This window comes from Podarcis cretensis, assembly GCF_951804945.1.
Source record: "Podarcis cretensis genome assembly, chromosome: 9".
NCBI classification, from domain to species: Eukaryota; Metazoa; Chordata; class Lepidosauria; order Squamata; family Lacertidae; genus Podarcis; species Podarcis cretensis.
In genome coordinates this window covers 68,147,027-68,174,464 of record NC_137178.1, presented here as the reverse complement: position 1 = coordinate 68,174,464, position 27,438 = coordinate 68,147,027, and the positions used below count along the sequence as shown (strand labels likewise).

At 41.5% G+C, this 27,438-nt stretch overlaps 1 protein-coding gene across 1 annotated transcript in view; it reads left to right on the top strand.

Moving 5' to 3' along the window:
• Window positions 1-27,438, top strand: part of TBC1D19 (TBC1 domain family member 19) — a 68,884-nt gene that overhangs the window by 13,551 nt on the left and 27,895 nt on the right. The window contains exons 8-12 of the mRNA XM_079989762.1: window positions 2,107-2,217; window positions 4,587-4,659; window positions 6,479-6,517; window positions 11,079-11,191; window positions 23,843-23,917. Of these exons, the coding sequence (XP_079845888.1) occupies window positions 2,107-2,217; window positions 4,587-4,659; window positions 6,479-6,517; window positions 11,079-11,191; window positions 23,843-23,917 (411 nt within the window). The remainder of the gene's footprint in view (window positions 1-2,106; window positions 2,218-4,586; window positions 4,660-6,478; window positions 6,518-11,078; window positions 11,192-23,842; window positions 23,918-27,438) is intronic.

Genomic DNA, 27,438 nt, shown 5'->3' with positions numbered 1-27,438 from the left:
TAGTTCAGTGGGCTTACTCGTCCCCTTCTTCCCCGCCCCGCAAAAAATAGCTCAGCCAGATCTGCTCTGGATGGGCCAGGAAAACCCTCAGAACGGTGGGGCGGGGGGAGACGGGAGATTGTTTCCTCTGGCAATCAGAAATGCTTGCACTGCTGGAACAATCAAATTAGTGCAAAGATGAATTCCACCCAGTAAGCTTTAACTCGTAATTTGGGCACAGACTAAAGAAATGAAACAAAACGTTTAGCAATTCTGTCAGCTCGTGTGTTCTGCTCAGCTGTAAGAATCACAATTTAAGAGTCTGTTGCACAGTAGTCTGTCAATATAAGGACTGCATTTCATCAGATGGGAATGTTGGCCGCGGAACATGGACAGAGGCCATTTCTGATGATCCTCCTTGCCCCTCCGGTGCCCTGAACCCCCTCTGCAACATCCCCCAAATCTTCCCCAAACCTCTGAAGCAGATTGAGATGGAGTACAGTGGTACCTCGGGTTACAGATGCTTCAGGTTACAGACTCCGCTAACCCAGAAATAGTACCTCAGGTTAAAAACTTTGCTTCAGGATGAGAACACTGCATATGTTGCATTGTTGTACATTGTAGCTGGGATGCGGGTGGCGCTGTGGGTTAAACCACAGAGCCTAGGACTTGCCGATCAGAAGGTTGGCAGTTCAAATCCCTGCGACAGGGTGAGCTCCTGTTGTTCGGTCCCTGCTCCTGCCAACCTAGCAGTTCAAAAGCACGTCAAAGTGCAAGTAGATAAATAGGTACCACTCTAGCGGGAAGGTAAACTGCGTTTCCGTGCGCTGCTCTGGTTTCCAGAAGCACCTTAGTCATGCTGGCCACATGACCCGGAAGCTGTACGCCGGCTCCCTCAGCCAATAAAGCGAGATGAGCGCCGCAACCCCAGAGTCGGTCACGACTAATGGTCAGGGGTCCCTTTACCTTTACCTTTACATTGTAGCTACACACTGCAGGGAGAAGATCAATAGTGGTGATTAGTGGAAATGCTTTTTACGAAAGCTTCCCTGTCATTATGAATCTTCCCATGTGTTTGCCCTGCCCCCATATTTAAGGTCATATGTCCTCGTTTTACCATGTGGCTTCAGAAGTGAGAGAGGTCTAAATCCAGTTGTGCAAGGAAGAGCGCGACATATTTTAATGAGAAGAGAAGGAAACAACTACTAAAATCCAAAATGAAAAGCATGAGCAGAAGAAACCTGAACCAGTGGCTACAAAATTGATTGATAGAGCTTTTGAACATGAAAATAGTATGGTATCTTATTTTCCAAGAACTATTTCCGTATGGCAGTGTATATCTGTATTAGCTTGCCTAATAAAAACAACAGAACAGAAAGCAAGCATATGGATATGCCGTTTGTGAAGGTAAATGAAAGTCTCATATTTGAAAAATTCCCTTGTATAAATAGGAATGTCTTTCCACTTTAGCATTGCAAATGCCGTTAGTTTGGCTGACTCTTTCATAGCTTAATTTGACTATATTAATGAACATTCTGTTGCACTCATGCAAATGTAGATAGAAGGCTTACGTTGCGAGCCTGAACTATTGAACTTTAAATGATCTTGGGTTGTTGTTTTTTATTTTGCGGATGCCTTGAATTATAATCTAACTATAGCATTTATCTGCAATTAAGGCTAATTAAATCTGTCTCAGTTTAACCTTATGAAAACACTTTGCATAAATAAACAGTGTTTTGTTATGTCTCTTGTGTTTTCTATTGTTTCTTGACATCTCTTGACATTCTTTGAATGTTAACCTTTTAGTGCTTGGCCTGCATCTACAAATTTATATTCAGTCCATAATCCTGTATTAACTCAGAGAAATTATTCATGTACAAGCTGGAGTGTTTCATATAAACAAAAGAGACCAGATGAAAAACCTACAGCAGACTCTTCCTGTCTCTTTAACCTTGTCTTTACACAGCACAAGTCCAGAGATGCATGAACACTAAGCTTCCTACGACCATAGCATGCAATCAGAAATATTTGACAGTGGCTTACTGTGATGAATGAACATGGGAACATAAGAACAGCCTGCTTGATCGGGCCAATAGAAAACACTAACTTCTACTGCTTTTCTTAAAGGTATTGATGAACCTTCGCAATCCGAATTATGAAAACAGTGAGCAGCCTAGTTTTAGAAACCACCTGGGATTAATTCAGGTGCCATTGAAAGTGAAGGACATCCCTGAACTGGTAATAATAATTATCTTTAAATATCATTCATCATTCAAAAGCATTTCTAAAATAGTAGAAATAAGTATATATGAACAAAAGAGCTAGATTTTCTTAACTGTGAGATACTGAACATTCACAGTTCCTGTTTGGGCCTTCAGATAGGTTGCATTGTTTTCAGTGGGTGTTGTTGTCATTTGCTTTATTGTGACCACTGCCTGCTTAGTGCTCTGAACAACATTTTGGAGGGGAGAATGTGGAAAGGACAGTTGGAAGGTGGGGGAAGAATTTGAGTTTACTGAGCTCTGGCCGAGCAAAGGACCCAAGTCCTTGTGTTGAAGAAAGAAGCCGAGTGAGCAATTTACATCCAGGGCCAATGTGAGTTTCCTGATGGAAATTTCCCCACTACTTTATATGTTGAAGTAATCCCCTACAGCAGCAGTTCCCAATCAGCTAATTACTGAGGACCCCCTGTTTTTCAAAAGCCAAGCCATGGACCCCCTACTTTTTAAAATGTTGATAACTTTATGGTTGTTACCTCTGCAAAGCAATTTTTTGAACAAAATGTGGGGTAACCCAAAATATGCAAAGGATTTTAGGTATGCTAGAAAAAAACAGACTAGGGCTGAGATGAGCGATATCTGGTTTTGAGGATTGTGATATATCAGTAGCTAAACATCGCGATATTCCGATATATCATGATGTCTGAAATGGGAGATCAGGCGTGGGCGTGAGGGAAGGAGCAGTCACGGAGATCGGATGGGTGGGGTATGTGCAGCTCAGGAGTGGGAATAAGAGAAGGGGCAGCCGCGGAGATTGGATGGTTAGGGGGAGGAGAGGAAGTAGAGTCACCTCACTGCATGGTTTGAGTGGGCGGGGATGGGGGGTGCATCTAGCCACCCTCAGCGGAGCAGCCAGCAAAGAGCATGTCCACTGTGGCTGCCAAGGGAATGTAGTGCCACAATGCCTTGAAGTGAAGACAATCAGCTGCTCTGGTCTCCATCAGCATGAGGGGAAGGCAGCGCCTTGCAATTGACTACCCTGGTCTCCTTCAGTGTGAGGGAAGGCAGCTCGGATCGGCAGCGTCACCAGCGGAGATCATTGGTGGTGCCTTGAAATCGACTGCCCTGCTCTCCCCTCGCGCAAGGAGCTACAAAGTGCTGCGTATTGCTGGGTGTCAGGGACTGTGTTGCGGAGGGCTGCACTGAGGAAGAATGGTGGGAGCCTTGCCCTCCCCCTGCTCCTGATCCAGATCCTGAATCTCCTCAGGAGCAGGAGGACAATATAGATTTGGAACAGTGGTTTGCAGAGGGACATAGTTCAGAAGGCAGAAGCTGGGATATACTGGATGGGGAACAGCTAGGAAAAGAAACACTGGAAGGGAGAAGGTTAACAGATTCACAGACAGCATTCCTCCACCACCCTCCCCAAAGCCGAGAAGGGCTCAGAAAGTGGCAGAACAGAAAGCACAGAGGGGACAAGCTCAGATTACGAGACGTAGAAATGAAGTAGGTTCATAGGGACCGAAGGGGGTGGGCTCTTTAATTGGGAGCACTGCCATTAGTAGAAGATGCGTTCTTTGTTCTGTCGCTGTGATTATTAAAGTTTGTAACTGGTAAGAAGACTCATTTTCCTTTGTTCTGATAATCTGCAGCCACAGGGGAGGGAGCCGATTCCCCAAAGCCTGACACTGGGTCAAAATCATTATTGCGGTGTGATTTCAAAACCGATTTTGGCCAATATATTGAAAAATTGCACAGCACTAAAACAGACCATAACATTTGTGATATTACCCCTGATTGGCAACCACTGCCCTACAGAATACTAGGTGACATATTGCTTGGGATGTGGCTGAAATCAAGTTGGGAGTCCTGCTAACAGCATGCTGTGCCCACTGCAGTACTGCTCATAAGAAATCTTAACAGGGTACCCACATAGTTGAGCCTCTCTGCTTTTAATTCTTGATTTATTCCTAAGTCGGAGGACTGGGCTAGATGACAATTGTAGTATACCGTATTTTTTGCTCTATAAGACTCACTTTTTCCCTCCTAAAAAGTAAGAGGAAATGTGTGTGTGTCTTATGGAGTGAATGCAGGCTGCGCAGCTATCACAGAAGCCAGAACAGCAAGAGGGATTGCTGCTTTCACTGTGCAGCGGATGATCCCTCTTGCTGTTCTGGCTTCTGAGAGTCAGAATATTTTTTTTCTTGTTTTCCTCCTCCAAAAACTAGGTGCGTTTTGTGGTCTAGTGCGTCTTATAGAGCGAAAAATACGGTAGATCATATTTCTAATTGATAGCTATTTGGAGTTTTGTTGACAACTAATTAAAATTTAAAGAAATATCCTTTGCTGATAAAATATTTGTGGGCTTTTTGTACATTTTTTCTCAAGAAAGAATATTTCAATGAGCTAGACTTGAACACAGGCCAGCTGGATATTGATGATTCTGCACATGTGCCTCCAGGTTAGTGCCTTCGTTTAAAGTAGTAAAATTGTTCTTGGTTCTTACAATGATTCGTGTGAGATATAGATGCTAACGTCTGTTCCAGTGACAATTCTTGTGTCTTTATTTGCACTGTGGTAGGAAGAGATTTGGCAAGTATAACTTGTATGGTATAGATAGCAGGAAAAGCCAAAACTTCTGAGTACAGTATCTTCATTCCTGGAGTCCTCTCTTGGTCGGAATTTGGCAAAATTTAAAACACTGCTTTTATTAAAGGAAATGTGAGAAGCCTGATTTGGAAAATAGCAGATCCTTTACTGAATGTAAATCTTTTAGTCCAAAAAAGGTAGGACTAATTGTTACTGAGGTAGTAAGCTTTGGTCTTCCTACCTTGAATTATTACTTTGAATTGCGGTGCTGGAGGAGACTCTTGAGAGTCCCATGGACTGCAAGAAGATCAAACCTCTCCATTATTAAGGAAATCAGCCCTGAGTGCTCACTGGAAGGACAGATCGTGAAGCTGAGGCTCCAATACTTGGGCCACCTCATGAGAAGAGAAGACCCTGATGTTGGGAAAGATGGAGGGCACAAGGAGAAGGGGGCGACAGAGGACGAGATGGTTGGATAGTGTTCTCGAAGCTACCAGCATGAGTTTGACCAAACTGCGGGAGGCAGTGGAAGACAGAAGTGCCTGGCGTGCTCTGGTCCATGGGGTCACGAAGAGTCGGACATGACTAAACGACTAAACAACAACAACAAAGCTTTGGTCTGCACTTCAGAGTGCAGGTGTGGGATCACATGACTAGCAATTTCTTCAAACAAAATCCCTGCATATTGAAAACCAGCTGTCAGGCAGAATGGTTCTAGTAGTTTAGAACTACAGATTAATCCAGAATAGCAAGAGGAAAAGTGTTGCGATGCTTTAGAGATGAACAATGTTATTGCGGCTAGGGCTTTTATCTCCAGCGGCATTCATACTGTGTATAGAATACTCTGTATACCTAACATTATCTTGATATATCTTTATTCAACTGATGAAGGACAAAACTTGTACTACAGCAAAGTAGTTAGAGCCTCAAGGCATCTTTTTGTGTTCTATTTATTATCTAACTAGATTAGCATATGCCCTCTTCAGCTCCACTTCTAAATTACAGGAAGCTTTCCTTGCTGGTAATGCATTCACCACTTGGAAATAATACCTGTCTCATGATGGGAATGAGCAGATAGCCATCAAAATTTAAATGGGTGGAAATTAATAACACTGCTGATGTTCTATAACTATAGTTGAAGCATCTTTCTCATGAATGAGAAATAGCACATTTGAAGAACATTGTTTATTTTAGACAAAAAAAAATTGGACCTTAATTTCCCCCCCTAAGGTGGCTTGCAAAAGGAGAGAATGAAATAAAATGATACTTTAAAATAGCACACTAACAGGCTATACAGGGAAGCTAAGATAAGGACATGCACAAACCCATCTTCTGAATTTCCATCTCGTATAGCGTTCTGATCACCGTATCCTCAAACTGCCCTCTAATCCTTTTAGAGTAGAGAGAGAGAACCAGCATTGTTTTCCTTTAAAGAAACAAACTCTTGCTTCAAATTACATTTCGAACGAAAAGGGTAAGGGTTTAAAAAGTCGTTTGGAGGCAAATGGGTGCCATTTTTCGGAGAGAAATGTTGCACATGTGGATTATGAATGCATGCTCCTTGGAATTCTGGTGCATGTATGGTGCCATGCTTTCAGATAAGATGTTTTTGATAGTTAAATCAAACGTCCTTCTGTAAAGTTTAAATAATTTTGAACTCTTTGCACTCTTTTCTTGCTTTACTGTTTTAGAACTCTTTGAAAATGAACATGTACGTATTGGTCAGAAAGGTAAGAATTGGATACTGACTGTAAACAAATTGCAAGTGTTTTAGGTTTTTCTTTGGGTTTTCTTTGTTTTGTCTGGTATGAAGCGTAATAAGGCTACAATTCTAAATACCAGAAATTAAGTGCCACTGGATGCATTGGGATTTCCTTTAGAGTAAACATCCATAGAATTGCACTGTAAATGATGTAAAATAAAATGTAACTTGTACCTTTTTAACGTGATGGAACTGCTAGAGATTTATGGGTTCTAGATAAAGAGTGTCACAGCTGGCAGATAAAAAACAAAGTTTGTGTGTGTGTGTGTGTTTATGACAGCTTTATTCCAAATTGCTGAATCCTAGTTTGAATTCTATTTTAAAATCACCAGAGTTGCTTCTGTGCACAAAGAACTCTCATTAGTGTTAATGGAGTTTATGTCCCTGCATCAGATAAGAATATAACTTTCATTCTTCCAGGTGGTTAGTCGCTAGTCCAAAACCTAATGAAACACGTAGCACTAAGTCAGCTTGCAGGATGGTTATGCCCTTTCAAATAAGGTCATTATTCTACCAGTTGAAAGGAAATCAACCCTACGCCTTAATTAAAAGGAATCAAACTCACATGGAACAAATTATTTTTTCTCTGCCTTTCCTTTCACAGGAGTGACTGTGAAAGGAATTAGGCCATGCCCATGTCACATTTTCCTCTTCTAAATTATATTAAAAGACAGCATGACAACTATGATAATTTGGGGTGGGAGGGGAGAAAACCCAAAATGACATGCTTCTGATCAGGCAACCACTTAAATTAATAGAATATTATTAATATTATGTTGGGAGCAGCCCAGAGTGGCTGGGGAAACCCAGCCAGCTGGGTGGGGTATAAATAATAGTAGATGATGATGATGGAAGTAACCTAGACACCGTGACCTCCTTGATTTAATAGCATCATTTCAGATCTGTACAAAGCCATTTAAAAAAAAATAGTTTGTTTCAATTCCTCAAAAAACTGAATTTGGACATTATACAAATATTGGATAATCACTTTTCACTGAATATTAAATGCAAAAAAGGGAAGGAGAATGGAATGAAATGTGTGGGTGCAGGAGGTACCTGGCAAGTTACAAATATGTGGACAGCAGAAAAATAGAAAGTGTGATTTGTGTTGAGCCATAATCTCACTATGTTACTCATGCACTGCAAGCTTGACCAAACTAGTCACCAAAGGTGTTAATCTTCACTTGTAAACTTTTCAAGCAGGCCTTTTGTTTCTTTTGTTTTGTTTTGTTTTGTTTTTCCAGCAATGTCCTAATTACTGGGGGCTGGCATCAAAGTTCATACTGAACAGAAGCTCTTCCATGGTCCCGGATAGCCTTTAAGCAGGCATCTGTTACTAACTGAGTTATCTTTGACTTGCTGCTAATTGGGTAGCCTTAATATTCGTGCCACTTGCTTTGCCAGGAAATGCCATGTATTATCTTGGCTGACAGCCCCAGGAAATTATTTCTGGTTTGTGTATACCTTGCCAAGAAGCAGAAAAGCATAAGCATACCCGTGTTAGCATTTTCACTAGTGCTATCCCTATCTACTGCCAGGTGTAGCATTGTCTCTTTCAAACCTTTACTTTGTGGGTGAATACTCGGTTTCTCTTTTGCAATTCAGATGTTAGGAAGAAACAAGTTAAGTGGCTCAAAGGTACCTTCAGGAGTAGAGATCTGCAAAACCAAACTAAATCATACATGCATCAGTATGTTGCATTCCTCTTGTAGCAAGCTGTTTTACATTGAGTTAAATTTTTGCTCTATGTAGCTCAGTACAGGGACGCAGGTTGCGCTGTGGGTTAAACCACAGAGCCTAGGACTTCCTGATCAGAAGGTCGGCGGTTCGAATCCCTGCGACGGGGTGAGCTTCCATTGCTCGGTCCCTGCTCCTGCCAACCTAGCAGTTCGAAAGCACGTCAAAAGTGCAAGTAGATAAATAGGTACCGCTCTGGCGTTAAGATAAACGGCATTTCCATGCGCTGCTCTGGTTTGCCAGAAGCGGCTTAGTCATGCTGGCCACATGTACGCCGGCTCCGTCGGCCAAGAAAGCAAGATGAGCACCGCAACCCCAGAGTCAGCCACGACTGGACCTAATAGTCAGGGGTCCCTTTACCTTTTAGCTCAGTACAGTATTGTCTGCCATAACTTGCAGTGACTATCTAAGGTTTCAGACAAGACGTTCCCTGCCACTGAATTTCAGCACTTCCCCCAAAGTCCTTTAGCATGTTCAATTTCTTTTATGCCCTTGGTTTCTTTAATTGCCTGTCATGTCCTGCTGTAAGCTTGTTGTCAAGTGCTGCTCTATTCCCATTTAGCGGACTTTGAGCACTTTGAATTGGATGGCCCCCAGTTCCTTTTGTCTTCCCCCTAGAAAGAAATTTCAAAGCTGTTCTGCCACCTTTTTGACCTTAAGGGACAGCAGTTTACTCTGCACCAGAAACCACAGTCTGCTCTTGTTGTTCTGGATATAAATTACTAGTTTCCTTTGTTAACTGATCACTGTCAACTGCTTTTCCCTTTGTATAAATGTCCATTCTCTGACATACTGTACACCAACCTTAAGCTATGGATTCTTCATCTCTCAGGATAAGAGCTCACTCACCTTCTCTCTTTGCTAAGTATTTCTCAACTTCATCTGGGCAAAGATCAGAAAGGCGGTTCTTTTCCTCTTTCTTCACTGTGAACTATCTGCTGATACTTAATTATCAAATGTGTTCTTCCTAAATACTTTAAAATCTCCTTTGTAAAATGTGAGGAAGACTTATGAACAATTATCCGTCCCCATAATTGTTAAAGTGCTTCATTAGAGAACAAATACTCTTCATCCTTGATTCTAGGGATGTTTTGAGGTGTAAAAAGAACACAAAAAAAAAAGCTGGTACTGTGTTCATGCTAATATATATTTCCTGAATATGGGCAATCACATCTGCTATTCATTTCAGCCACTTACAAGTGAGCTGAGCCCCTCAGTTTAGGAGATAATATGCAAACTGGGCATACATGTGATGACTCCATGCACATCTGTTTTGTTGTATATGGCACATGCTATTGAAAGGTGGCATTAATAAAACTCCACACCTCTACTTAAAACTCCTTTGGCCTAACATAAAGGACAAAAGCACTTCCAAACTGAAAAGGCTTCCTTTAAGTAGCCCCCCAGACCTAATAAGTATTTCAGAAATCTTATGATCAGTGGCTTGAATCCTAAATTGCACAATCAGTTGCCTCGCCAATTTTTCACACATACCATTTGCAGCCTAACACACCTCAGACACTATGGATATGAAAGATTTGGAGATTCTTGAAAGTGACTTTTCAGAGGGTTCAGGGACGTGCAGATGGTAGAGAATTGGTGAGCTGCAGAAATACCTGCCATTCACACAATGGAATATTTGTACAAAACAAATGGATAAGAGTAGTATTTAATTTGAAATATTTATAGGCCTCTTTTCAGGGAGGAGGAACACGGGTGGCGCTGTGGTCTAAACCACAGAGCCTAGAGCTTGCTGATCGGAAGGTTGCGGTTCGAATCCCCATGATGGGGTGAGCTTCCGTTGCTCAGTCCCTGCTCCTGCCCACCTAGCAACTTGAAAGCACATCAAGTGCAAGTAGATAAATAGGTACCAATCTGGCGGGAAGGTAAACAGCGTTTCCATGCGCTGCTCTGGTTCGCCAGAAGCAGCTTAGGCCACATGACAAACACTGGCTCCCTCGGCTTATAGAGCGAGATGAGTACGCAACCCCAGAGTCATCCGCGACTGGACCTAATGGTTGGGGTACCTTTACCTTTTTCAGGGTGGAAGTAACAAAAACCTCAAAACAGTAAAACATAGCACTAAAATAAACAATAATAGAACCAGCCATAATACTAAAAAGCATTCAGTCCAGTAAAATAGCAAACTCCAATAGATAAATAAACCTAAATCAAATTCAGTTCTATAGCCCCCAAATAGGTTTTTAAAGCATTTTCTAAAGGCAAGCAGTAATGAGGCACTATGTACCACAGTTGGCAACAGGTTCTATAGCTGTAGTGCCACTGTTGGAAAAGGTTTGAAAAATAGTGTGAACGTGCCAGAAGTGAAGAGAACACACAGAATTTATTTTTAGAAATACTAAATAATGTCTGAAACTAAAATTACTAATCCATGGCAATCAGCTTGGTGATTCAAGACATTTATTATCATTACGTTAACTGAGAGTACAGTCCTACATATTAACCATTGTAAGCCTCCCAAAACGCAGTGTGATTTACTTCTGAGTAGATGTGTATAGAACCGTGCTGTAAATGTGACTTCTAACCAAATATGGTATTCTTAGCTTTAAAATCCCCTTAATTTTGAAAACTTGCTTTGTGTGATTCAGCCTCCAATTCTGCACAGGCTTCATATTCATATTTGTGGAATAGCCAAAAAATGATAGGTTTTTTCCCCCCTGCCATCTTAAATTGTCTCGGGGGAACACTTAAGTGAAATGCTAATAAAATATAAAGCTAAAATGTGTTTGTATGTCTTTAATGTGTATTATTAACACCTGCGTTTCTTGTAGTTTTAATGGAGCAGGATAGTGCAGCAGCTCAGCAGTATGTCCGGCAGGGATGTCCAAATTTGCTACGAGCTGAGTTGTGGGCCCTGATTCTGAACGTTTCCAGTCAACCCGAGGTAAGTAGCAAAAGTAAAAATGTAGACTTGCAGCAGCTACATACTCAATAGCTAAATTATAAACAACGTTTGGCTGCATTATTAAGCGTGATGCTAGTTTTGGTTTATTGTGCACAAGGTCACACAAGGGTGTTTGTGCTCATTTAACAGTGTTTTTCTGACTTTTTTTATCTGAACCTCTCTCTCCCTAGTTTATTTTGCGTGCTCAGGTGGAGACCCCTGCGCCCCCGAGAGACAGCCCGAGAGCAATGAAACACACATGACAACGTGTTTTGGGATTTAAAATGGCCACAACTTTATTATCAGTTTCAAATGTAGGAAACCTTGGCTTAGGCATTGGGCGTGTATCCCTCTCAGATCCCCAGCCCGGGGGACAGAGGCACAGCAGGGTTAATTGGATCAGAGGGGGCACTGCAAAACACATATTTTGCTCTATAAGACGCACCAGACCATAAGACGCACCTAGTTTTTGAAGGAGGAAAACAAGAAAAAAATATTCTGAATCTCAGAAGCCAGAACAACAAGAGCGATCGCTGCGCAGCGAAAGCAGCGATTCCTCTTGCTGTTCTGGCTTCTGGGATAGCTGCGCAGCCTGCATTCACTCCATAAGACGCACACACATTTCCCCTTACTTTTTAGGAGGGAAAAAGTGAGTCTTAAAGAGCAAAAAATACGGTATTTACACAGCAAGACACACCCCCCCCCCCCCGCAGAACTGGTTTATTGACAACCTATCACCTTACGGCCAGTGACTCCCTTCACACAAAACCCTTTAAACGGGAACCCTGAAATGCCACCGCGGTGTGTGTGTGTGTGTGTGTGTGTGTGTGACCACTGCACGCCCCCCTTTAGGAATGATAGATGAAAAGATTCCGCCCAAGGCCTAAAACCACTACCCGAGACCATGATATTGCGGTCTCGCCACCAAGACAACCTACAGCTGAAAAAAAACCCCTCAGCATCCTGACAACCAATCCTGCAGGCAACTCCTGATACCGTCCAACCAGAGTTCATTCCCTAAGGTGGTCAGGTCCACCCCGTCCGGTCTGAATAATTCTACTCTGCTGGGTTTGATGTCCACATGGTGAACCACTCGGCCGCCAAGACGTATAATCGCAGAGTGGATGACCCAGTTGATTTTTACCACCGCGTAGTTCAGTCTGGAAGGTTTAAGGGCACCCTGCCATTGCAAGCGCAGAAGACGTTTGGACCACATATTACTGTACTGTGAAGTCGGCGTGGCAGCCCTGCAGGTGCTCATCCACTTCCTAGAGCTCCCTTGACTATGCCCTGCCTCATTCCCATCCTCACAAGTGCAGAGGCTCTGCAAGGATGCTGAGACTGCTTTCACTGCCCCCGTGCCTCGATCCCCATAGGCCACGGCTGCTGTGTTACGCTTTCCATGTGTGTCTTGTCTCTACAAAAGTCACAGACCTTGCTGCCGTTTGGTTTTTTTGTATATTTATTTTAGATTTTGTTGCGATTGCATAGAAATTATTCAGTTTGGTGTTGTATTTTTTTAATGTTTTATTTAGTGTTTATGACTTTTGTTGTGTTGTTTTTATGCATTGTTTCCATGTTGTAAGCCATCTTGAGCATAGTTTGAACTGCGGAAAGGCAGCATCCAAATAAAATTATGTCTGTGTGTATGTAGAACTGTGTACAGTGGTACCTCGGCTTACATACACTTCAGGTTACAGACTCCGCTAACCCAGAAATAGTGCTTCAGGTTAAGAACTTTGCTTCAGGATGAGAACAGAAATTGTGCTCTGGTGGCGCGGCGGCAGCGGGAGACCCCATTAGCTAAAGTGGTGCTTCAGGTTAAGAACAGTTTCAGGTTTAGAACGGACCTCCTGAATGAATTAAGTACTTAACCTGAGGTACCACTGTAAGTTGAACATTTCAAATAAGAGAAACCTATTCCTTGCTGTGAAAAATTGGCATGCCATGGAATGACATAAATGACCTCCCCTCTGGAGTAACACCACTTCTCTTGCCTCCCCAATACTTTTTCAGCTTCTGTTCTTGTCTCTGCTGCCCAACTTTTTGCTTCAGTATTTTTTCTGAACATGCCACCTAGCCTGTGCTTCTATTCATTTGCCTTGCTTTCTTCCTCTACTGCTCCAGATAATTTCCCGAGCCTTCTTGCCACATCACGCCTTCTTCCTATTGGAAATGGGCTTCTCCATAGGTCTTCTTTCCTTTCTTTCTACAGCACTGTGGGGTAGCTGCTTCCTTCTGCTTTTGAATATGTGCAGGTCTTCCTCATATGTTCCTGTACTCACGCGGCCTCCCTGCACACATTAGGCAGTGGCATAAGTATCACATTCAGCTATCGGGTAGGGCCTGTGACATCATTACTGATAAGCCACACAACTTCCCTTCTTGCATATTCTGTTTTGTGTGTGTGTGTTTGTATCTTCTTCTTCTTTGGCGATCACTCGTAGCCTAGTAAGATGTCTTCCATAAACACAGTTTTAACAGTGAGTCTGTAAGTGACTGTGGAGGCCAGTTCTGGATCCACACGTCCTTCCACAGTGGGGACAGAGGTTTTCAGGTGAGAGTTAATCACAGTGAGGGTTTGGCAAGCATGCCTTCCTCTTAGCGCGTTTCTCCCTTTCGCCCTGAGTTTGAGCATCTTCAAAACCCATGACACCTTTGGTAAAGGCTGTTCTCCGATTGAAGCGCTCCCAGGCCAGTGTTTCCCAGTTGTCGGTGTTTATACTACAATTTTTAAGATTCGCCTGGAGAGAGTCTTTAAACCTCTTTTGTTGAGCCACCAGCATTACACTTTCCATTTTTAAGTTCGGAATAGAGTAGTTTCTTTGAAAGACGATAATCAGGCATCAGCACAACATGACCATATATTTAATTGGTTTGCTCATTTTACTTTACATTTGCTCATTTTGCTTTATGTTTACTATTTGGTTGATGTGCTGCTCTACCTCTGTGCTGCAGTAAACGTTGCCTTAATTTTTCTTTAAAATGCTCAACACAGCCTAGCTAAAGAGATCATGACTTTATTAGTCTTTATTAGTCAGAGTATCGTGCTACATGCTTTATACTGCAGATATGAAGATATTATTTTCAGTTAATTGAAATTAAGAGTACTGTAAGGGATGGACAGATGATGAATAAGTGGCATGCATGGGTGCATGAGAAAGAGAAAGAATTTATATTATTCCTTGTTATATATGATTGGGAGTGGGTTGACAATAAGATGATAGCTGTATCTAACGATGAAAACAGACTTCAGTATTTTAAAAGCACTATTGGAAAAGATTTTGCTAAGCTTAGGGGAAAATGTTTGGCTTTTTGGTGCATATACTTACATCAGACCATCAAGAATAAATAATCCAAGAAGTAATGGATTATACATTGTTGAAAGAGAAAGCGCTGCTTTTGTCATAATGAAAAACATTGTACCAATGTTGTGATGGCTAATTAACTCTGAATTGTTCCAAATTATTCTGACAGTTAAAGCCTTGCTTATTTCCTCTTTTCTAATAGTAAACAGATGAGAGAGATTAATTGTAATTGGCTGACTTCACTACATACCACAGTAGTGGTACCATATTTGTGGTATTTTTGTCTTAATTTGTCAAGTATATCTAAAGAAATGGTCAGTTCAGATTGCCACACAGCAACTACTTGAAACTGCTCCAACAGTGCCCTAGCTCACTGCCATGCAGTTCTGTCTTATCAGATGATCTGCCCTTACTTAATCTTGCCAATCATAGCTAGAAGCTGTTTACAGTGTTGTGTAGACAAGCAACCAAGTATGAACCTTGCCCATAGCAAGAAATGTTACGGGGTAGGGAGCTAACGGTTATGGTGGAGTCATTGTAAGTCAATGTGAAACTCCCAAAACCCAATATGTTAGCTCACAAACTGTTTTTTCTGTGGACTAGTTGAAAATTGCCAGAGTCTAGGCCATGTAATATATATTTTTTTCTTTGCTGAACGTATTAAAGTACACATCTAGGTTACCATAGTCTTTTAGGGGAAATAAGTCAACTGTTCCAGCATTTATATTATGAAGATCATTTCCCCAAGACTAAAGCCGCCTTAGCCTGTTTGATAATCTTGCTCTGATTTTAAAAAATAAATTGTGTTAGATGGGATGAAGATATTCTCAACTACAGTCGTACCTAGGTTTTTGACTAAAGGTTTCCCCAAGACTAAAGCCACCTTAGCCTGTTTGATAATCTGGCTCTGATTTTTAAAAATAAATTGTGTCAGATGGGATGAAGATATTCTCAACTACAGTTGTACCTAGGTTTTTGAACAGCTTAGTTCTCAAAAGTTTTGGCTCGTGAATGCTGCAAACCCGGTTTGTGAACTATTTTTGGAAGCCGAACGTGCGACGGGGCTTCCATGGTTTCCGATTGGCTGCAGGAGCTTCCTGCAGCCAATCAGAAGCAGCGCTTTGGTTTCCGAATGTTTTGGAAGTCGAATGGGCTTTTGGAATGGATTCCGTTCGATTTCCAAGGTACAACTGTACTGTGAAGCCTTTTCACAGACTGCTGAATGGAACTTGCATACCTCCAGTGGTCCATAGTTTGAGAACTTCTGGCATGGCTAATCTGATAACACAAGAAGAATCTATTTGGATTAAGACCAAAACCCTTTCTAATCCCATCAGTCTGTTTCCCACAGGAGATGACCAGAAGCCAATGGGAACCTCAAAATCAAGACATGGGGGTAGCAGTAGACTCCTGCTTGTGTTTTCCAGCAATTGGCAATCAGAGGATCTGTGATCCTCGCAGAAGCATATAGCTACCATGACCTTGATCAACTTATCCTCCATGACTTTTTCTAATGCCCCTTGAAAGCCACATCTTGAGGGAGCCAGAGAAAGAAATATTTTGTTTAATCTCTCCTGAATCTTCCACCATTCCACTTTATTGACTGACCTGGGTTCTAATATTTTGAGAAGGGGTGAGTCACTGCTTGCATAATTTTACAAAACTCTTTCACTTACTCAATTCCCCTCCCCATCCTAAAAAATTCAAATCACACTAGCTATGGCTATCAAGTATATTTTAGTATGATAAATTTGACTGTCATAGATATGTATATTTATTGCACAATTAAAAATATATATTTATAGTGTAATTTTTAGAAGTATGTCTTTCTAATTCAGCCGTACTGTTAAGTTTTGGTCCTAGAATTCTCCCTTGTGCCATTTGTAACTGACTAAATGGCTGAGCTACTGTTTCTTTGTTAATGTATGTCAGTTTCCTTCTCTGTATTTACAAACTGAAGACTTTTTGAACCTCTAAATCTTACTTAGAGAAATAGATTTTGTTAAGACACTGAAAGGGACAGCAGAAGCTTTTTGGGAGAAGTGTGTGAACATTCAAATACACTCATTTCAGAGGAGAACATCTAATTTGAACCAATTTGTGTTCCACGAAGTTTAGGTACAGATGCCAATTTGCAGTTTAGAACAACATTATACAAATAGGTTGTTTACAGGGGCACAAATATAAAAATAAGCAAAAGGCTAACGTGCTCATGCTACAGACTTCTTTGGATATATGAGCACAAGTTCATAGGACACGTTGATGATGTATTTGAAAGGCGGGAAGTACCGTACGTATATTAAAATCACATGGAACTCTAGAATCTATTAGGGTTTTTCTCTATGTCTAATAATAGAAAATGTGTCCACGTTCCAAGAAGCTGAATATTCAGTTGAACCAGTCAGTTTGTCACTGAAATTAACAAGAGAACACTGAAACGCCAGATGTATTGTTCTCAAAGAATTATAGCATTTCAGGGAGTTTGTGCATGTACACCTGCTGGCAGTATTGCAAGTCTTAGCCTGATAGGAAAACACTAAAAGTGCATATTATGTTGTTAGGTATGACTGAATGCCTAGAATAAGGAGCACTCTCTGGTTTGTTCCTTTCAGATTTCATGTCATACTGTCTCTTGAAGAATTGATGCTCACTAGGGCAGCTTTGAGCCAGGCTGGTTGAAAGCAGTCTCCCCTTCTGTGGCTATTATGAGATATAAATAATCACAACAAATTGTGTGTTGTTAAAATATACACATTTTATTTTTTTATTTTTTTTTAAATTTTATTTATGCTTTTCAGATTTATACATTTCACCAATTTAACAATCATTTTGAACATTTCAAAACTTGACTTCCTTCCCCTTCTTTCTGCAGTTCCTTAAATTTATTTTTAATACTTTCTGCATATCCCAATTAACTTAATTTTTTCATTTATTCATCTACGTTAAATATATACTCTTATAAAACTGCAGGTTATTTCAGTAATCCTGCCAGTGTTCTTATCTGTTTACAGTTTATCTGTAAATATTCAATAAACCATTTGCATTCTTTTTTAAAAAAGTTTGTTACCTTGTTTTCTTATTCTTCTGGTAAGTTTTGCCATTTGTGCATATTCCATAAGTTTTTGTATCCATTCTTCCTTTGCTGGGACTTCTGCTTCTTTCCAATTTGGGGTGAGTAACATTATTGCGGCTGTAGTCGCATACATGAATAAGTTTCTATACATTTTAGGTCGTTCTGTCCCTATAATTCCCAAAAGAAAAGCTTCTGGGCTTTTCTTTTTTTACAAACGTTATTTTAAACATCCTTTTCAATTCATTATGTATCATTTTTGTACAATAGTCAGGATGATTTATTTGCTAGAAGCAACCATTTTTCCAGTCATACCCCTTACCAAATTTCCCAGATGTATCTACAGTGGTACCTCAGGTTACATACACTTCAGGTTACATATGCTTCAGGTAAAGACTCCGCTAACCTAGAAACAGTGGTTCAGGTTAAGAACTTTGCTTCAGGATGAGAACAGAAATTGGGTTCCGGCAGCGCGGCAGCAGCAGGAGGCCCCATTAGCTAAAGTGGTGCTTCAGGTTAAGAACAGTTTCAGGTTAAGTATGGACCTCCGGAACGAATTAAGTACTTAACCTGAGGTACCACTTTATTTTATAAATATTTACAAGCCACACATAAAGTGTATCAATTTGGCTTACATAATACAAAATACAGTGGTACCTCTACTTACGAATGCGATCCATTTTGGGGTGCTGTTCGCAGCCCGAAAAGTCCGTAAGTATAGCGCCGCTACTGTGCATGTGTGAAGCGCAATAGAGTGCTTCTGCGCATGCATAAAGCGTGCAGATCGCTTCTGCGCATGCACGAAGTGTGCAGATCGTTTCTGTGCTTGCGGTGAACCCAGAAGTGTACTTCGGGTTTACCGCATTCGTAACCTGAAAAGCCACAACGTGAAGCAAACGTAAGGCGAGGTATGGCTGTAGAATAAAAGGTAAAGGGACCCCTGACCATTAGGTCCAGTCATGACCGACTCTGGTGTTGCGGCGCTCATCTCGCTTTATTGGCTGAGGGAGCCGGCGTTTGTCCGCAGACAGTTTCCGGGTCATGTGGCCAGCATGACTAAGCCGCTTCTGGCGAACCAGAACCAGAGCAGCGCATGGAAACGCTGTTTACCTTCCCGCTGGAGCGGTACCTTGTTATCTACTTGCACTTTGACGTGCTTTTGAACTGCTAGGTTGGCAGGAGCAGGGACTGAGCAACGGGAGCTCACCCCGTCACGGGGATTCGAACCGCCGACCTTCTGATCGGCAAGTCCTAGGCTCTGTGGTGTAACCCACAGCACCACCCGCGTCCCTCGCTGTAGAATATCAGCCCATAAATATCCATAACACATAATTAAAAACATCAATACATGCCAGTTGCTTAAAAAGATATCTTCATCTTGTTTTCAGAAGACAAATAGCAATGACCTTGTGGGTATGTGGTTCCTGTGTCTAGGAGATAGATCAACTGGTTGGAGCTGTATTCTCCAAAGGAGCAGGTACACAGTCTGGCATCCTCCTTGATCTGCCTCTGTCACCAGAGGTCCACGTGACCTTGGTGGCCAGGAGTGGTCTGACCATGACAGTGGATCCCCAGAGACCCCTCTATTTCCAGATTACCTCCCGCCCACTTGAAGCAAAGACCAAATCATGGGTATGTCGTGCCCTGTGCATTCAGCCGGGAACAATCTGAGATGGTCCTATGGTTGCCATGGAGCCATGAAATCCCGAGCTAATCCAACAGCAGCCTCAGCTTGCCATGGATGTTGAAATCACCCAGTTATTGTTCGGGATTCCTCCAACACCACATTTGGGATACCTCGGCCAGCCCAGTAAGGGAAGCTGTTGAGCGATGGTAATATCATTGCGTGTGTTTTCATTAAGAATATCAATTTGATTTTCTGAGAGGATGCCCCTGTTTTTATTTTTATTTTAGTTTCAGTGAAAAGTAGAATTCAAGCGAAGGAGCTATGGATCTGCTATAACTGAATTTCACAGACCTTTAAATGATTGAAAACACACACAGTATAACAAGATATTTGTCATGGTAATGAATAATTCAAATTTAGTTTCTGGAAACCTGATGAGATGAGATTTGTATTTCTACTGTACTATAGACTAACTAGTCACCATGAAGGACTTCTTTGGGTTGTTATCTATACTGTAATTTATTTATAATTGTGTTTGCTATGCTTCTTCAGTTTGAAATTAATAATAAAAGCTTCCTTCATGTGATAAGCAGATAATAAATATTCATATAACTTTTTTGTTTGCCTTTTGCCACGTGATGCCACCAAAAGTGACATTGAAACTGTGAAACTCCTGGCATTATTTTATGTTATTTTGGGGGAGCAAAGTAAGGTGTGTGTTTGGGGTTTTTAAAGGTTTCAGGGAAAAGGTTTAGGTTTTTGGCCAGCATTCCTTTTGTACAACAGTGCCATTGCATGAGTAAAGCTCCCCAGTGATTCTATGTTAACTGAAAAGTGTGACAGCCTATTCAATTTTTTAAAAAAATAATATATCAATAATTGAAAGATTACGAGTCCAGGAAGGAAATTATATTGTAGTTGTTATTGGAATGGCTTGCTTAAGAGAACTGTTGTCCTTCAGTGATGAATTGAATGGACCAATGATATAACTCATATAGATAAAGATAAAGGACCTCTGGACAGTTACGTCCAGTCAAAGGTAACTATGGGGTTGCGATGCGGGTGGCACTGTGGTCTAAACCACTGAGCCTCTTGGACTTGCTGATCAGAAGGTCGGCGGTTCGAATCCCTGTGACGGAGTGAGCTCCCGTTGCTCGGTCCCAGCTCCTGCCAACCTAGCAATTTGAAAGCACACCAAAAGTGCAAGTAGATAAATAGGTACCAGTCTGGCGGGAAGGTAAACGGAGTTTCCATGCACTGCTCTGGTTTCGGTGTTCCGTTGTGCCAGAAGTGGCTTAGTCCTGCTGGCCACATGACCCAGAAAAACTGTCTGTGGACAAACGCCGGCTCCCTCGGCCTGTAAAGCAAGATGAGCGGCGCAACCCCAGAGTCATCTGCGACTGGACTTAATTTTCAGGGGTTCTCTACCTTTACCTTTTAAAGGACCCCTGGACAGTTAAGTCCAGTCAAAGGTGACTATGGGGTTGCTGCTTTCAGCTTGCTTTAAGGCCGAGGAGGCCGAAGTTTGTCCACAGACAGATTTCTGGGTTATGTGGCCAGCAGGACTAAACTGCTTCTGGCGGAACACCGTGACGCAACTTACTAAGGCAGCTTAGTATATTAACTAGTTAAAAGTGCACACACATCAGACCTTATCTGAAGTATTTCACTTGTGTGATTTCGTCAGCAGCTGATAATTGGTTCTGCCCCCCTACTTAGCATTTTGCTTTTCCTCTACCCATCCACTATTCTGCACCTGACTCCAGTTGGTGGGTTTGGGGTTTCTAGTAAGCAAAGTGGACTTTGCAAACCAAATATGGCCAGTGTCATGATTTGGGCCTCGGAAGCTGTCGGTGTAATAGCCCCCCAGTGCACAAAATAAATGCCCCTAGTTATAGACGCTATGCTGAGAGAGGTAGAACTTGCCACAAAGATGCTGGTGCTTTTGTTTTGTTGCAACATTGCTACCAATGTAGTATGTATACAGTGGTACCTCAGGTTACATACGCTTCGGGTTACATACGCTTCAGGTCACAGACTCTGCTAACCCAGAAATAGTGCTTCAGGTTAAGAACTTTGCTTCAGGATGAGAACAGAAATCGTACTCCGGTGGCGCGGCAGCAGCAGGAGGCCCCATTAGCTAAAGTGGTGTTTCAGGTTAAGAACAGTTTCAGGTTAAGAACGGACCTCCAGAATGGATTAAGTACTTAATCTGAGGTACTACTGTATATTGTTTTTAATTATGAAGCTTGTATAATATTATGTAATATTTTTTCATCCCCATGGTCAGGTTCATATTTTGGATCTTGGCTCTTTCCCGTTAATGCAGGGTTGCCGAAACATCCAGCGACTCAACGCCATACATTCTTGGAACTTTTTTTTTTAAAAAAACTTGTAAATTAAGCCATGTCTAGAGGGCACCGACATAGTGTTGCTTATTCATGTGATATGCTATATAAATAACAAATCCACTTTCACATTCATGTGAAAACTTTTTAAATTTCGAAAACAGGAGATCAGTTCTTCATAGTTCAACATACGTAACTTGTATTCTAGTTATACAAACCCCCATTCTATGGACAGGACACTGTGTTTGGGAGAAAGGCTTGTATACCTGATAAGTGGATTATTTATATATATTCTGAATGTATCTAGTTCACATTCCTTTTCATCGTTAAGTCTTGTCCTTTGCACTGTTGAATTTTTTACATCTTCTTCCATCTGTGGAATGATGTGCAATTGCCTATCATCAACTTCAAAATCCTAAAATAGAACAAAATGTGTTTATGGAAAAAGCAGATAATTTAATACAATAAACACAGTTGTGATGTGTATATTTTACAACTATTATATTTTCATATGCTGCCTTAAAAGGAGAACCAAGTTACTATTATCTTTCTCTTTCCCCCCCTCTTTATGCCAAAGTGCTTGCAGTGACCACCTCCAAAACTATGTTAGCCATCATGACATTTGTATGCCAAGTCATTAATTGTATTCTTCCAGCTGTGGCTTCTGTCTCCCTGATAGGATCCATGTGAGCTGTGTTTATGGCTGTATCTCTGCTTCTAGGTTTTGCTTGGCTAGAGTCTGCTTCTAGCCAGCTATGTTTGTGAAGAGGCTATAGCTTTGCATAAATTATTTAGAGGAATACCACTGACGTTCTTGGGAAAAATTGTTAACTGTTGCCCTCCAGTTTCTTGCCTCATGAATTTAGCAGAATTCCTTTTCCCCACCTCAGGTTATTTTATAGGCTCTTTAAGTTTCACCTTCTTCTGTTGTATACTTAGAATATTATTGATTGATTGATTGATTGATTGAGGGATGGATGGATGGATGGATAGATGGATGGATGGATGGATTGCTACCCCAATGTATGCTGACTTTCAGAGCAAAGCCCTCCAGGGTGGCTCACGTAAAAAATAATAATTAATTATTTAGAAAATCTCCATTTTGCTGGCTGGCAATAATGCATTTATTACTACACGGGTTGCAAAATTTGCCTTGGCTGCAAGTAAGTTGAGAGCTAGGCACCAAGACAAGTATCATAAGGGGGAGTGTGAAACGTGGAGTGGATAACTTATGCAAGAATGATTTTTTCATGTTTGCTTCGCTGCTGTTGCTGCTGCTGTTCAGTTTTAAATCAGTATCCTACGCATTGTTTGTATCCTAAGCTTATAGCTTTTAGCAATAAAGATTCATTCATTCATTCATTCAACTGAGAATATTTAGAAAATATATAAAACCATTATACAGATCCAAAACTATCAATAGCACGTTAAAACAATATAGAGCTTAACACATGTTGTTGTTGTTGTTTAGTCGTTTAGTCATGTCCGACTCTTTGTGACCCCATGGACCAGAGCACGCCAGGCACTTCTGTCCTCCACTGCCTCCTGCAGTTTGCTCAAACTCATGCTGGTAGCTTCGAGAACACTATCCAACCATCTCGTCCTCTGTCGCCCCCTTCTCCTTGTGCCCTCTATCTTTCCCAACATCAGGGTCTTTTCCAGGGAGTCTTCTCTTCTCATGAGGTGGCCAAAGTATTGGAGCCTCAGCTTCAGGATCTGTCCTTCCAGTGAGCACTCAGGGCTGATTTCCTTAAGAATGGATAGGTTTGATCTTCTTGCAGTCCATGGGACTCTCAAGAGTCTCCTCCAGCACCATAATTCAAAAGCATCAATTGTTAACACATAGCATCCTAATTAAATGCATCTTGAAATAAAAATGCTTTTTAAGATCCATTTAAAAACTTGCAAAGATGGAGCCATATTTTTTTCCTTTGTAAAGCAATTTTATATTGTCCTTTGGCTCCAGGAGGAATTAGTTACCACACTTCATGAAGACTTGATAGTTTTCATTGCCTGGTTGTGCGGAAGGAAGCAACTTGAGGAAGTATCATATTTGGATGTTTGAAAAAGATTTTAGTTTTTGATCGACTTATGCACAAAGTATATCCCATTTATTTTAATGGGATATACTCAACAGTATCTTTCCGATTGTGTCCTGATATCCTTCTTTTTAAGCTGTTTACTCCATTTTCAACTTTAACATTATATGGTCTTAAAATAAGCAAAACACCACTATGAAATGTGTCATTTGTTTTAAGTCTCACACAACGAATAATATTTAGCATTATTTCGTTCTAGGATGTTTTATACTATGAACAACTAAAGTCTAATGTGATTCAGCATGACCTTTTGGTGGACAATTTGATTTATAAAGTGAGTATTTCTAATTTATATATCGCTATCTGTTGTTGATGTGGTTTGTATCATCATCATCATCAATTTTTACTTATGAGTCTCTTTCCATGAGGCATCCTGAAACAATTTGCCCAATGCAGATACCAACTGGGATAATGATCTCCATTTAGAAGGTTTCTCTCTCTGTCTCTGTACAGTGGTAAAGGTAAAGGTAAAGGTACCCCTGCCCTTACAGGCCAGTCTTGACAGACTCTGGGGTTGTGCGCCCATCTCACTTAAGAGGCCAGGGGCCAGCGCTGTCCGGAGACACTTCCGGGTCACGTGGCCAGCGTGACATCGCTGCTCTGGCGAGCCAGAGCCGCACACGGAAACGCCGTTTACCTTCCCGCTGGTAAGCGGTCCCTATTTATCTACTTGCACCCGGAGGTGCTTTCGAACTGCTAGGTTGGCAGGCGCTGGGACCGAGCAGCGGGAGCGCACCCCGCCGCAGGGATTCGAACCGCCGACCTTTCGATCGGCAAGTCCTAGGCGCTGAGGCTTTAACCCACAGCGCCACCTGCGTCCCCTGAAACTGTTCTTAACCTGAAGCACCACTTTAGCTAATGGGGCCTCCCGCTGCTGCCATGCCACCAGAGCACGATTTCTGTTCTCATCCTGAAGCTAAGTTCTTAACCTGAAGCACTATTTCTGGGTTAGCCAAGTCTGTAACCTGAAGTGTATGTAACGTGAAGCGCATGTAACCCGAGGTACTACTGTATCTGTATCTATTTGCTGACTGACCACAGTGTCAGAATCTCTATTTTACTACAATGGTACCTTGGGTTACATACACTTCAGGTTACAGATTCCGCTAACCCAGAAATAGTGCTTCAGCTTAAGAACTTTGCTTCAGGATGAGAACAGAAATCGTGCTCTGGCGGCGCAGCGGCAGAAGGAGGCCCCATCAGCTAAAGTGGTGCTTCAGGTTAAAAACAGTTTCAGGTTAAGTACGGACCCCTGGAACGAATTAAGTACTTAACCCGAGGTACCACTGTACTTTCAAATGAAAAACAACTGTTATAGTTTGTACAAAATAAAAAAATTCCTTCCAGTAGCACCTTAAAGACCAACTAAGTTAGTTCTAGGTATGAGCTTTCGTGTGCATGCACACTTCTTCAGATACACTCAGAAGTGTGAAGAAGTGTGCATGCACACGAAAGCTCATACCTAGAACTAACTTAGTTGGTCTTTAAGGTGCTACTGGAAGGAATTTTTTTATTTTGTTTTGACTATGGCAGACCAACACGGCTACCTATCTATAACTGTTATAGTTTGTGGAAGGTTTCATCTAAAGTTGCATGTATCTGAAGTATATCTGCAGTGGTTCAGTGCAATAGTTAATATTTCTGCTGCTCCCCCTGCACCCGTTGAATTATTTTGGAAAGGAAAAGAAAGAACAGGCAGGGGTTGGGCAAGCTTCCTTTTTGGGACACCATTAGCAGTGGCATTAGCCCAGCTTCTTCCATTTTTCCCTTAAGCTTCCTCCAGCCCTTGCTGCTATCGCAGGTTGTTTTTATCTTGCAAGTGTGGTGGCAGCCTGGCCAATATTTTGCATCCTTCACAATGTCCTGTTTCACAGTGTTTGCGGGTGGGTTGATCAGCCACATCAATAAATGGTGGAGAAACTTCTGCAAAGTGGACGGATTTTTGTGATGCGGAGAGAAGATATTCAGACAATTTCTCCGGAAAGAAATGTTGCCTCAACTCTTCCAGCATAACAATTATATGCACAACTTGCTCAGGAGGAAACAGAAGTTGAGAGTCGATTTCTATAAGCATGTGAGAAGATAATAATAATAATAATAATAATAATAATAATAATAATAATTTATTTATACCCCGCCCATCTAAACAGGGCTGCCTTCAGATGTCTTTTAAAGATAGGATAGCTGCTTATTTCCTTCACATCTGAAAGGAGGGTGTTCCACAGGGTCGGTGCCACTACCGAGAAGGCCCTCTGTCTGGTTCCCTGTAACCTCACTTCTCACAATGAGGGAACCGCCAGAAGGCCCTCGGTGCTGGATCTCAGATTTGGATTTGGGGTTGAATAGAGAGAGGGTCTGTCTTAAATGTCATCCTTCAATACAGCCCTGATTTATGAGAGTGCTTCTGAAGCTACTTTTTTTTAATGCAAAGCCTGTCTTAATTTACAACCAACAATAACAGGACTATACATTGTCTACTTTGGCTGTTAGTCAGACATCTGTACTTTTGTCATGAATGGATAGGAAAAGCATGGCAAATAGAGTGGGCAAATGGTTTTTGGCTCTCTGCTGAGTTCAGAGTGTTTTAATGTAGATCATCTCTTTTTCTATCATATTACTTTGGGATGGGATATAAACTTTCTGAGTCTGACTCCTCCCCTGATAAGCTCCTTTGCTGTGTCTCTGGTGGTGTACCAGTGTGACATTCTGCCACAGCAGTGTTACATTAGAACAAACTGTGATGTATCTTCACAATTCACTGGCTCAGACTATTTAGGTGGTTTCCTGTGATTTTCCAGAGAAATGGCATCTGGATCATAGGTTTGTGTAGCTATTTTATTCAGTACACACATACACACACACACACACACACACACACACACACACACATGTACACACACACACACACACACACACACACACAGTGGTACCTTGGGTTAAGTACTTAATTTGTTCCGGAGGTCTGTTCTTAACTTGAAACTGTTCTTACCTTGAAGCACCACTTTAGCTAATGGGGCCTCCTGCTGCTGCTGTGCCGCTGGAGCACAATTTCTGTTCTCATCCTGAAGCAAAGTTCTAAACCTGAAGCACTATTTCTGGGTTAGCGGAGTGTGTAACCTGAAGCGTATGTAATCTGAAGCATATGTAACCCGAGGTACCACTGTACACACATATACATACATATACATACATACATACATATATATATACACATATACATACATATATACATATATATATAAATTAGACACTGTAAGACACAGACACTGTAACAATTTACAAACCACCAAGAACAGATTCCTTGGCCTCTTCGTGTGTCAGGTGTGATAGGAAGGGCATACAGAAATGCAAACTGTTTTAGAAATGCATAGTTTTACTGTTGTTTTTCAGCTGGGATCCGCAAGCATTTTTGGTATGGCATTGCTGAGGGCTGGATTAGATGACCCTCGGGTCCCTTCCAGCTCTAAAATTCTTTGATTCCATGCATTGTCTCAAACTTCTTCAAAACCATTCCTCAGTTCTCAGAGAGATTGCCAAGTGCCATGGCAAAGGAAAGCTTATTGTCTGAGAAATACAAACCTAGAACTCTCAAAGGGGTGCATGATTAGTTTTTCAGTTCTTTGATGACTGTGGAATGCAGTTAAAATGTTAATTGGGAGATAATTTGCATTCCCTCTCCCATTGAAAGAGTGGGGAAACTCCCATTGATGAAAACTAATTAGAACTGACGTGTTCAAATATAGCATGTGGATATCAGTGCCTAGTGTTATGATGATACTAATAGATTTTTTTCTG